The 12,217-nt window shown below is 39.0% G+C and overlaps 1 protein-coding gene across 10 annotated transcripts in view; it reads left to right on the top strand.

Moving 5' to 3' along the window:
* Nucleotides 1-12,217, top strand: part of DST (dystonin) — a 783,726-nt gene that overhangs the window by 469,668 nt on the left and 301,841 nt on the right. For all 10 annotated transcript variants that reach the window (XM_082250079.1, XM_082250078.1, XM_082250081.1 and 7 more), the window contains one exon: nucleotides 4,851-4,991. In XM_082250079.1, coding sequence (XP_082106205.1) covers nucleotides 4,851-4,991 — 141 coding nt within the window. The remainder of the gene's footprint in view (nucleotides 1-4,850; nucleotides 4,992-12,217) is intronic.

The following is a 12,217-nucleotide window of genomic DNA, read 5'->3' as shown; positions in this document are numbered from 1 at the left end:
GAATTCAGGATGAAGTTAGAAAAAACAGTGGAGTCTAACTTAAGCACTGAAAATCAGTATTCAAATATAAGGCTTGAAGTTGTTTCATTGAAACAAGAAAAAGCAATGCTAGAAGAAAAAATTAAACTGCTGAAGATTGAATTTTCAGAAGTGAAGGAAAGATTGCAGAGATCCCAGGAACAACTGAATATTGAGAAAAAATCAGCATTAGACCATGCTCAGAAATGCAGAAAATTAGAGGAAGAACTTGAGAGCCAGAAGCGAACAGTTGAAAGCTTTAAACAAAAAATTGATCTGCAAAGACAGGACCATATTAATCAACTTAGATACCTGCAGAATGAAATCCAGCAAAATAGCAGCCTTAGAAGCCCCCTCCAGAAAAGTGAATATGACATGAAAGGAAACAGCTTTGCCTTTTCATCCAGCTCTCAACAGGATTTTGACATACTTAGCCAAAGAGCTAAATCTTCGCCTGTGTTGAGACGAAAACTAGATGGCCATATTGAGGTCAGTTCTCCTGTTTATAACTCTACCCTCATAGAAGAAAAGAAGAAGCAAATGGATGGTTATGATGAAACTGTGCAGAAGGAACTTCAGTTACAGCTCTCTAGAATAAAACAGTCTCTTGACAGTGGAGAAAAGGCACAGCCATTTACTGAGTATGTTACCCAGACCAGCACAGAGCTTCAAATATCTATTGACAACATGAACCCCTACAGACAGCTTTCAGAGCTAGAGACTATAAAGGATAAAAGTTTACAGAATGCCATTCAGACATTAAGAATTGAAGAGGAGAAAATCGGAAAGGAGCTAGGAAAATTTGATCAATCTATGGAGGTATTCAATCTGTATCCTGCCTACTTTCATGCTACTTGACATGCTTTGCTTTTCATTTTCTTGAATGGACTTTTTGGGACCTATTTGCTTACTTATTATTCAGTTAATTTTCTTTTTTTTTGTGAAAAGTACTGTTCTTTCCATATTATGTGCTGAGGCAAGTTTTGGAGTTAGTTTTATATAAATATATGCGAAAGTTTATTGCATGCTGTTGTAACGTAGTGCATGGCTTAGGGATCTTAGCTGGATTTTGGTATCTTACCTTATCTGCACTAATTATAAATAATCTGTTTTGCTCATTTTCTTCTGCTTTTGCTATAAATAACTGTTTGTATACTGATGCAAGACCTAGGCATAATCCCTAATCATACTTCCTTTATTTTAAATATTGCTATTTGCAGATAGTGAAGAGCAAGCAGTATGATTTGACTGTTGAAGTTACAACTGTAAAGCAGGAAAAAGAATTCTTGATAAACAATGAAGATCAGGTGTTTGAAGAACGTAATATTTTGGAAGGATTTAGGAGATCAGATTTACCGAAGATGGGTTATATGTCCTCCAGTTATAAAAGCTATGCAGGCTCTGAGACATCCCTCAGTGACAGTTCTTCCACCGATGATAGGTTCATCTTTCAAGGGCTCAGAAAAAATGTGTCTGCCAAACAATTGGTAGAAGCTAGAATTCTCGATGGCAAAACCATGGAACAGCTTGAGTCAGGTCGTACGACAATTCAGGAAGTTCAGAAAGCACTCGACACATATTTAACAAAGGCTACTGCAATAGCAGGTTTATACCTTGAAGCAAGTAGAGAAAAAATATCTTTCAGTTTAGCTGCAAAGAAAGGAATTATTGATAAAGGTTTGGCGTATGAGTTTTTAGAAGCACAAGCAGTGACAGGTTTTATCATTGATCCTTCTACAGGCAAAAAATATTCTGTTGAGGAGGCCATCACCAGTGGATTTGCTGACCAAGAATTTAAAGAGAAGCTCCTTGAAGCTGAAAAAGCAGTCATAGGATACATTCACTCGGGAAAAAGACTATCCGTTTTCCAGGCCATTGAGGCTAGGCTCCTTGAAAGACAGAAAGGGAAAAGAATTCTTGAAGCTCAAATTACCACTGGAGGAGTCATTGATCCCATTAGAAGTGTACGAATTCCAGCTGAAGTGGCAGTTTTGAAGGGTTTGTTGAATCATACAACCTTAAAGTTTTTGCATGAACCAGCAAGTAATGTGAAGGGCTTTCACTTTCCCTCTAACAAACAGAGTATGTATTATTCTGAATTGTTGCAACTATGTGTTCTAGATTTAAATAGCCAAACATTCCTTTTACCAATTGGTGACAGAAACATTACTGCCTTTTCTGCAGAAAAGGGCCACAAAATATGCATAGTAGATACTCGATCTAGTATTGAGTTGACACGATTTGAGGCATATGAAAGAGGACTCATTGACCAGAGGTCCTATCTTGAGCTTTCACAGTATGAGTGCCAGTGGGAAACCGCTACAGTTTTTGATTCCCAGGGTAGATCACAAACACACCTAATTGATCGGAAGACAGGAAGGCAGTTTAGCTTGGAGGAAGCTGTCAGCCAAGGAAAAATTGAGAGGTCACAAATCGGCAAGATTAAGGAGGGACAGATTTCTGCCACTGAGGTAGCTGACATTTTAGTAAGCAGAACAAGGCCAGCTAAAGATCCCAATAGTCCTTTAGCAGGATTTTGGATCCTTGAAACCAGTGAAAGAGTCTCTGCATTTAAAGCACTGAAAAGAAACATGGTAGACAGGGTAACAGTGTTTAGATGCCTTGAAGCTCAGGCCAGCACTGGTGGAATCCTTGATCCTTCTAATGGCAAAAAACATAGTGTCTCAGAAGCATTACAGAAAGGCTTAATTGACGATGTCTGTGCTAAACAAATCCACCAGTTTGAATTAGCTTACACTGGTGTCATTCAGCATTCAACTAAAGCACTTCTGTCTGCCTTTGAAGCCATGAACGTAAACCTTTTAAACAAAGAAATTGGTTATCGAAGTCTCGAGTATCAGTACCTAACGGGAGGATTAATAGATCCTAAAACTCATGCACGCTTGTCATTAGAAGATGCCATCAGAAAAGGAATAGTGGATGCTGCCACAGCAACAAAGCTTAAAGATGAAAAGTCATATGTAAAAAATCTTACTTGCCCCAAATCGAGGAGGAAGATATCTTACAAAGATGCTCTGGAAATGGCAGTCTATGACTGCCATACAGGATTTCGCTTGATGAAAGCACCACTGCCTGTGAATGTTGGAATTCCTAGCCTGTATTTTTCCTCACAATAGTGCCAATGACTCTGCATAGTATGGAACATTTGTGTAAGTGGTCTGTTGAACAGGCAGAAAATGGTAAAAAAAAAAAAAAAGAATGGACTACCACCATGAAGTACAAAAGCAATGTGAGAGATGACGTTTTGTGATATTGTTGCCAAGGATGTTCATTTTTAAGTATTTGCTTGAATTGAATTGGAACTTCAATACTACATGTTTGTGTTTGAGTATGTATGATTCATAGGTTATTGTACGTCACATTGTTAAATATAAGCTTGTGATGTCCCTCAGTTATTAGTGGCCCATTCCAATTTTAGCTACATAAAATATTACAGGTTTCCATTGTTATAGATAAATAATGGGAGATTACTAAATAACTAAACTACAGTATATAACTAAATAACAGTATATGCCACTGTCAAGAAGCATATACAGTAAACTACACTTAGGTTTGGTTTTCATAACAAGAAAGCAATGTTCAATTTTTTTATATACTTGGTTTGTCACACTCTACATTTTGTATCACACGACATGCTTCCCCACTTGTGTCACATAAGTGTAGAATAGAACAGTCTTTATCAGTGGGCTGAATCTTTATTTATGTGATATTTTGTATTTAATTACTCTCCACAAATGCACTGTATATAATGTCAGCATTGTTAGAATTCCAGTATTGCTGTATTAATTAGACATACTGTACCTATAGCTAGCTACCATGTTAGCTATATGTTGAAGTAGTATTCTTTTAACAAGTTGTATATTGAAATTGCAAATTATACCTGTACCATGTTGAACAAAATAGCATACAAGTGTTATCAAGTTGTAACAAGCCTAATCAAAGGATGAAACCGAAGACAGGCATTTTACATCAGTTAAAACATCAGCACATGAAGAATTGATTAAATATTTTTGAATGTCATTGCAAGTTTTACAGAAAAGCAATTGTATGTGAACGGAGGGATAATGCAAGTCTTTAATACAGGCTACATAGTCATTGTACCAAAAAGCAAATGTTACAGTAGTTTTTTTTTTTAATGGTCAAGCATATGTTATGTTGGTCAAGCTAATGCAAAGGCAGAAGGTCTGAAAGGTGCTATTGTTGAGATTGATGGTGTTTTTATTACACAATGTCTTCTTCCTTTAAAAATGATTTAACATTGGGGTCCTTTCATCTATCATGTAAAGAAAGCTTTCTATATTAATTTTATATTACTGTCAAATATTTTCAAGGAATTGTGAAGACATACTCCTACCTAATTTTGTATATAATGAATACAAACATATACAATAGGCCTCTATGATGTGTATCATAAACATTAGTTTGGAAATTGTAATGCTGTTTGAGATTCTTATAGTCATTTTGTCTTCAAGCAATATTTCGGTAATTCAAATATTGATATCCTAATTTGTTTGTGACTTTACACATGAGGTTGCCCCAAACACGATATGGCTGAATAGACCCCATGGGTACTTTTTCTTTACCATTACTCTGTATGTATTTCATGTTCAAGGTAGTTAAGGTGATTATATTTTAATCTCATGTATTGACATATCTCTTTTAGAATGTATATGCATATCAAAATGAATATTATATCCAAACATTCTATATGAGTATTTTTTTTGTGTGCATAGATAAAAATGCTTTTTTTTTTTTTTTTTGTTTTCCCACCTTTAATATTTGTGTTTTTTACATCATGCATGTATTGCTAGAAGGTACTGGAAGAGGAAAAGAAAGAGCATGTAAAGAAGGCAGGGGATATACTGAACTGGGTGTCCAAAATCAATAAAACACTAAGTAATGAAGGAGGAAGTCAAGACACTGCAGAAAAAATTCAATTTTCTGAGCCACAGGTATTGGAAAACAATGTGCGGCATCCAGAGTTAAAAAGTCCTCAATATTTTATTTCATATTGTTTCATGTAATAAAATATAAGTCTTTATCTATTTTTCAACCCAGGCCAAAACCAAATAAATAAACTATTTAAAAATGCACACAAATTAAATGGAGGCACCTAAGGAGTGAGGAACATTAGTATGTAGTATTTGGGTTTTGTGGTCCTTAACTTTATGATTTCTAAGGTATTCTGCAAAGGATCTGGTAACATTTTGTATCTCACAGCTTAAGATCTTTCAAAACCAAACAAAAATAATGAACCCAGGTACGAATGCCGGTGTTGTACAAAACTGACATAAATTGTCAATTAGCAGCTCCTCTGTTGAAAACGTTAAAATATTTTCCCAGCTTTCTCTCATAGGATTACCTTTGTCTTACCTTTCATGAATTTCAATCATCTTTTTTGTCTGTGAATGAAATTAAAGTGAAAATTATCACAATGTTTTACATTTTTCTATCTAAAACTTAGGATTACCTTTTTTTGATGCAACTTTTTGAACAATTAAGAAGACATTCTTTGACTTCTTTGTCCCTTATGCAACACAATATTACTAGTAAACTACTTTGTCTAGTCCATTTACTCCATATGCATCATCAGTCTGCATCGAATAAATGCACACAAATTAGTGTAAATATTTACATGTGAAACAAAACCACTGGAAGCACAGCTGCTAAAGCTTAGACCAAGGCAGCCCAGTTTATAATGTATTTAAAATAAAGTATTGCCTTAGGGGTATGTTCATATACATTTAGCTTTGAAGCTCTTATTATCATATATATATATATATATATATATATATATATACTGAACAAAATTAAAAAAGCAACACTTTTGTTTTTGCCCCTATTTTTCATGAGCTGAACTCAAAGATCTAAGACTTTTTCTATGTACACAAAAGGCCTATTTCTCTCAGATATTGTTCACAACTGATAGCAAGGAGGTCAATACTGGCCAAATGGATTCACACCACCCCCTCTTCTCTGACTGAAGGGATCATAGGCCTGCAACAACTTTGCACCAGAGAAGCCCTCGAACTCAAGACTGCGTTCTCACCCAATTCTACCCAATTCTACCAAATTCAACCGCAAATGGGACACTTTCCTGCTCTCGCTTCCGAATGTCAGTCTATAGTGGATGACTAATGCCTTGTTTCCACTGAGCGGAACGGTTCGGGTCGGTACAGTTTGGAAGGGTTAGAATGGTCCGGTCTATTCAGGTGAGCGTTTCCACTGCAAGTTGGGCCACTAGGGACCATGCGGGGTTTACACCAAATGAGGTGTTTGTTTTGCTCTTTCATTTGACGTGAGCATTGAAGTCTTCCTGTCCACCAATCAGTGGAATCTATCGTGTGACGCCAGTAGCTCTGCCCTAACCGTACCGTACCATTTCCTATGGCCCTACATCTGAAGCAGGACCAGGAATGGTGCGGTTTGGTTCGGTTGTATGGGCCACTTTGATAATGGAAACACTCAAATTAGCATACCGAACCGAACTGACCCGAACCGATCCGCTCAGTGGAAACGAGGCTTTAGAGACTTATCCCATATGCCACAGATCAACTAGCCGTTGAGCTACAGCATTGCTAAACTACACTATCCGCCTTGATAGCATGGACTTTTACCACATTATGTCTACACCGCGGTGTCTGCCACCTGACCATCCACTAAGATGTTAATTCAAGTTATTTGTACTCTACCATTATATGATTCCCTTACTTCATATATAGACTCAGGGACCTCAGGCCTAGCTCTCTCTCGCCTTTCTAACCTCTTGAGTAACACTCACGTTTACTGTGCTATGAGTCTATGTTACCTACTCAGTTGGTCTACAGCTCCTGATCGGTTGTTTCACACCCTGTCTAAATCTGTGTTAGTGAGCACTTCTCCTTTGCCGAGATAATCCATCCACCTCACAGACATGGCATGGAGAAGTGGATGAATTATCTCGGCAAAGGAGAAGTGCTCACTAACACAGATTTAGACAGATTTGTGAACAATATTTGAGAGAAATAGGCCTTTTGTGTACATAGAAAAAGTCTTAGATCTTTGAGTTCAGCTCATGAAAAATGAGGGCAAACACAAAAGTGTTGCGTTTATAATTTTGTTCAGTGTATATATCAACTTGTTACCAATTGACAAGCTTTTTTTGGCTAGTGGTTTTGATATAAAGAAAACAAAGTTGTTAAACTATTCACAAACTGGATCTTGAAATCAGCGTATGATGCCACATCCCATAATATCAAGGCAAACCTCAATTGGGATGAAACATTTCTAGTAAAACCACTAGGACTTTAAAGCCTTCAAGGCAATAGCACAATCAATGTTGATAAAATATATAATTTTATTGCAAAAATAAAATTAATATAAAAATATCTGGACTAAATGACCATAAATGTTTACACATTTTAAGTAATAAACCATTAAAAACATAAAGGGTCCTGCAGAAATATAACAATGGATGCTTGTGTATTCCTAGATGTAGTCCAATGTGGTTTGCAGTGAAAAAACTGCTTTCATAGGGACCCCACGGGAACATCAAAACAGTATATGTTGGGCATGCAAAAACACTACATTTTCCAACAGACCGCCATCCAAAGCAATACACAAACCAGAACCTCCACAAACAGGTAGGGGATGGCATAAGTGGCACTGAACCACACAGGAAGGAGATGGAGACCATAACCTGCCAACCTGCTACCACTAAGGAGAATATGTATTTACCACATAACAAAGGCAAAATTATCCAACTCATCACATATACGTTCAAATCAGAAGATGTGGAACAAAGGCAGCCCTAGAAGTTGTGGAAAAAAGGCAGCCCTAGAGCTGCCTTAGTTCCACATCTTCTGACCTAAATGCATTTGTGATAGGTAGTACATTTTTGCATATTAAACAAGCAAAAAGTTGGGGGAGCAAACTCTGAACATGTATTTCTAAAGCTATTGCAGCTATGAACCAAGCGACATGCATATTAAAAAAGAATAGTGCACAAATTCAAAAGAAATGACTATCAAATATGAAGACAATCCATAAATAAAAATGGGGATTTGGTCCCAAATGCGCAAATGTGCAAGTGCACTACAAGGGACTCCTCCTATATCTACTTGATAGTGGACACTGATAGGATACAGGTGTGTGTGGGGGGTGGGGTGCTCAACCTCAGAAGTCTGGTCAGACTGAATACATAATAAACAAGCAAAAAGTTGGGGGAGCAAACCCTGAACATGTAATTTCATGTTGAGCACCCCACCCCCCACACACACCTGTACTCTATCAGTGTCCACTATCAAGTAGATAGTGGAGTCCCTTGTAGTGCATTTGCACATCTCTCCCAGCAAGGAGTGTTGTCTCCAAGGGTTAGAGAGGCTGGATTCACCCCTTTTTTTATGGATAGTGTAGGACCCACTGACAATGGGGTACTTTGACGTAGTGGTGGGCTTGAGCACGATATGGCCATATGGTGGGACCAAATCCCCATTTTTATTTATGGATTGTCTTCATATTTGATAGTCATTTCTAATGCATGTGTGCGCTATTCTTTTTTAATATACATTTTTGCATATGTCATGTGGTAAATACCTCTTCTCCTTAGTGGTGGCAGGTTGGTTGGTTACGGTCTCCGTGTCCTCCTTGTGCGGTCTTACGCCATCCCCTGCCTGTTTGAGGGGGTTCTGGCTTGTGTATCACTTTGGGAGGCAGTCTGATGGAGAATGTAGGGTTCTTGCATGCCCAATTAAGTATGCATGATTAATACAGAACATTACTTTCATTATGCTTCTGTAAGTATAACAACCTAAAGTGGTTGTAAAGCCACTTTTTAATGTATATACAATCCCTTGTGTTAGATAATACTCTATGCTCCAGTGCATGTTCTTTGTAAAAAAAATATGCCGATTTACACCTTATTTCATAGCACCGCTCGGCGCTCATTTGACTGCCCCCTGCTCCCTCTCCCGATCTGACAGCTACAGCAGGAGGGGCTGAAAATCCCCTGCTGACGTCAGTCAGGAGGAGGGGAGAAGAGGAGGAGAGCGGCAGGCAGTCACATGAGCGTCAAAGGGTGCTTTGAAATAAGGTACAAGTCTCCATAGTTTTTTCAAAGAACATGCACTGGAGCCTAGTGTGTTATCTAACACAAGGAATTGTGTGTACATTACAAAGTTATTTTAGCTGCATGAGGGGGGAGGGGGGGGGGGGTTGTGGGCACTAACACAGCTGACAGGCAGGGAGGGGAGGGAGAGGAAGCAAGGAGAGGCAGCAGATGACGGAGGCAGGTAAACAGACTACAGTACCAGGGACTCAGCAACCATGATCAACTTGGTCAGTTTACAAAGGGTAGGGCAGCACCAGGCAGGATCAGCCAGGTATTAAATGATAGAAAGGGCAAAGTTATAGAGCACAAGCACTGTGCTGTTATTCGTGCTTTAAAGGCACATAATACATTTTTTTTTTTAGGGTTACAACCACTTTAAATTAATTTGTTATATTATTTATGGAAAAATTCCTCCCACATCATTTAGATATGACTGAATACAGTGAAGAGAGATCTGCCCTGCTTCCCACACGTTATTGGTTTATCTCTATGTCACTTACTTGTGGGAAACTAGATCTCGCTGGCAGTATTACACATTTATCCAGCCTTATATATCAGCCCTGTAGTATGGTAAAAGAAAAGGCACAACAAACACTACTTTACAAGAATTTCTAGCAGAAGAAAAAAGAACATACATTATGCAAGAGAGAACTTTGCATAACCTTCTACATTCAAAGGAAATGAATGCAGGATGAAAATGGTACCCATCATCCAAGAGAGCAGTGTATAATATTCTGCAAAAAAAAAATATTTGTTATTGCCTTCCATTCCCGTTATTGACATAAGACTCAACTTTTTTAGGTCACCAGTGACTCTCCCCACAAATAAAAGATTACTTGCTGGTGCTAAGTAAAGACACCATTAGGGAAGTGAAAAATGTATTTGTTTTAGGCAGGTCTCGAAGTGGTAGTAAACTGCAAAAAATAAATTGGGCCCATGCAGGATAATGTCATATTATGCTAGTATGCTTCAAATACTAGCACATTATGACAGACTTGCCTTAAAACGAAGCCCTCCAGCAGTACGCTGTCACCACTGGCAGGGCTTCTATCTTTGCCCGGTCCTCCTTCTAGGTTCAACATGGGCGTTGGCTGCTTGAAAGGTCAAATCATGATGATGTCACTCCAGCGCATGCGTGTGGGAGTCATGCCTGTGGCACAGCTCGCTTGCTGTCCATTGAGAGCACAGTGCACATGCGCCAGTAATGTTACCAGCTGCTACTAAAGTAAATATCTCCTAAGCGGTGCACATTTGGGAGATATTTACTGTACCTACAGGTAAGCCTTATTATAGGCTTACCTGTAGGTATAAATAAAAAAGAAGACCAATTTGACCAGAGATTTAAAAAAAAAGGAATTAGCAGAGAGAGGAAAACCTACCTTGAAAGTCTTTGTTCACAAATATAAATGCAGTTTGTACCCTTTAATATGTGTCATGCAGAGGTCCTTTCTCAAAACAAAATATTTGAATAATGGAATAGGTAGCTTAGCCTTGGAATTATGTATAATTAAAGAGGAGTTCCAGCCCCCCCACCAAAAAATTACAGTATTTGTAGCTGCTGACTTTTAATATTAGGACACTTACCTGTCCAGGGATCCTGCAATGTTGGATTTTTTAATCAGCCCTCGGCTGCTGCCGCCACCATTCCTTGTAAGGGAAACTGGCAGTGAAGCCTTTGCGGCTTCACAGCCAGTTCTCTGCTGTGGCTCTGCCAAGCGCGCTGCTTTGTGAATGGTGCGGCGGCGGGAAGTAGGAGGGGGGCTGAACTTCTGGGGGGACCTTGCCGTGGTGAGATCACCCAGAAGTGGGGATGGGTACATGTCAAAAACAGGTACCCACTCCTCCCTCTGCCCCTGAAAGGTGCCAAATGTGTCACCAGAGGGAAGAAGACGCAAACAAGAGACACTTCCCTTTTTGGGTGGAGTTCCACTTTAATTAGGTGATATATTTAAAAGGCTTTATAGACTACCATTTCTACAGTGAAAACTCAGTTTTAGGAAGTGACAGAGATGTAGCCCCCTCTACAGCTTTATTGGAAAGAACTTCAGCATCTTCCTTTAAACAGATTGTTTAGGATAGTTGCATTTGTAATAAAAAATATAGCTGTGAAATAGATTGCTTGTGTCAGGGGAGAATTTAGATCATTTGGCCTTGGGGGCAAATTCAACTAACCGGCCTTTAATGGTAGAGACCAATATCTCTGGTCTAAATAAAGTATACAAAGCAAAGTGTGCCATGATAATGCATTGATGAGTGGGCATCGTGAAAAGTGGGAGTTCCCAAAAGACATGGTTTTTAGTGAGGCACCTTTAAAAATTCCAGCATCAGCTTTCTTTGTGGCAATTGACATTTGCTCACATGACATCTCAGAGCTGCAGAGGAAGTCTAGCTGCAAAACTTCGAAATGCCAGGTGCTGGGATTTCAGGTCTTAATAGGCAGCAGGTAGCTATTTAATGGCCAGCATTTGACACAGTTTGGTCCCGCTCTGATCTATATCTTAATGGTGAGGCATCTCCACTCAGCATCAGCAGGCTAAAATATCTTATTAGTACTTTCCTGGGGTGAGGAAATGACCCCTCTGCCCCTAATACATTCTTTATTAGTACTTTTTCAGGGATTGGGGAGGATGTCACCTTCCCCTTTCCCTCAAGCAAAGTGTTACATGTCTTATACTGGCCATAGATGGTTCGAATCTCAGCTACTTCAGCAAGAACCGGCCGAGATTCGAACCATGTCTGGACAGGCTGAATGTACCAAGTTGATCGATTGATCAACTTGGGTACAACCAGCCTGCCGGAATTTACTTGCGATGGTATAGCCACTAGCAATAATCACTGTCTTCTCCTGGTGGGGATGGCTTCACCTGCTCCCTCGCCGGCAGAAGACAATGGCTCGGCAAGAGGGATTCCTCTGTCAACACTGTCTGGAAAGAACAGGAAAGACATTTGCGCCTTGTATGGCCTGCCTTATGTTTATTAAAATCTGTACAAAACAGCCAGCATGCCAAAATTTACATCTAGGTGTACAGTTTGTTAAAGTTCCATATCAACAAGTATAACACCCACGTTTGTCATCTTTATCAAGGGGAT

This window comes from Pelophylax lessonae (genome assembly GCF_965119305.1).
Source record: "Pelophylax lessonae genome assembly, chromosome: 3".
Taxonomy (NCBI): Eukaryota; Metazoa; Chordata; class Amphibia; order Anura; family Ranidae; genus Pelophylax; species Pelophylax lessonae.
This window is presented reverse-complemented; position numbering and strand designations above follow the sequence as displayed.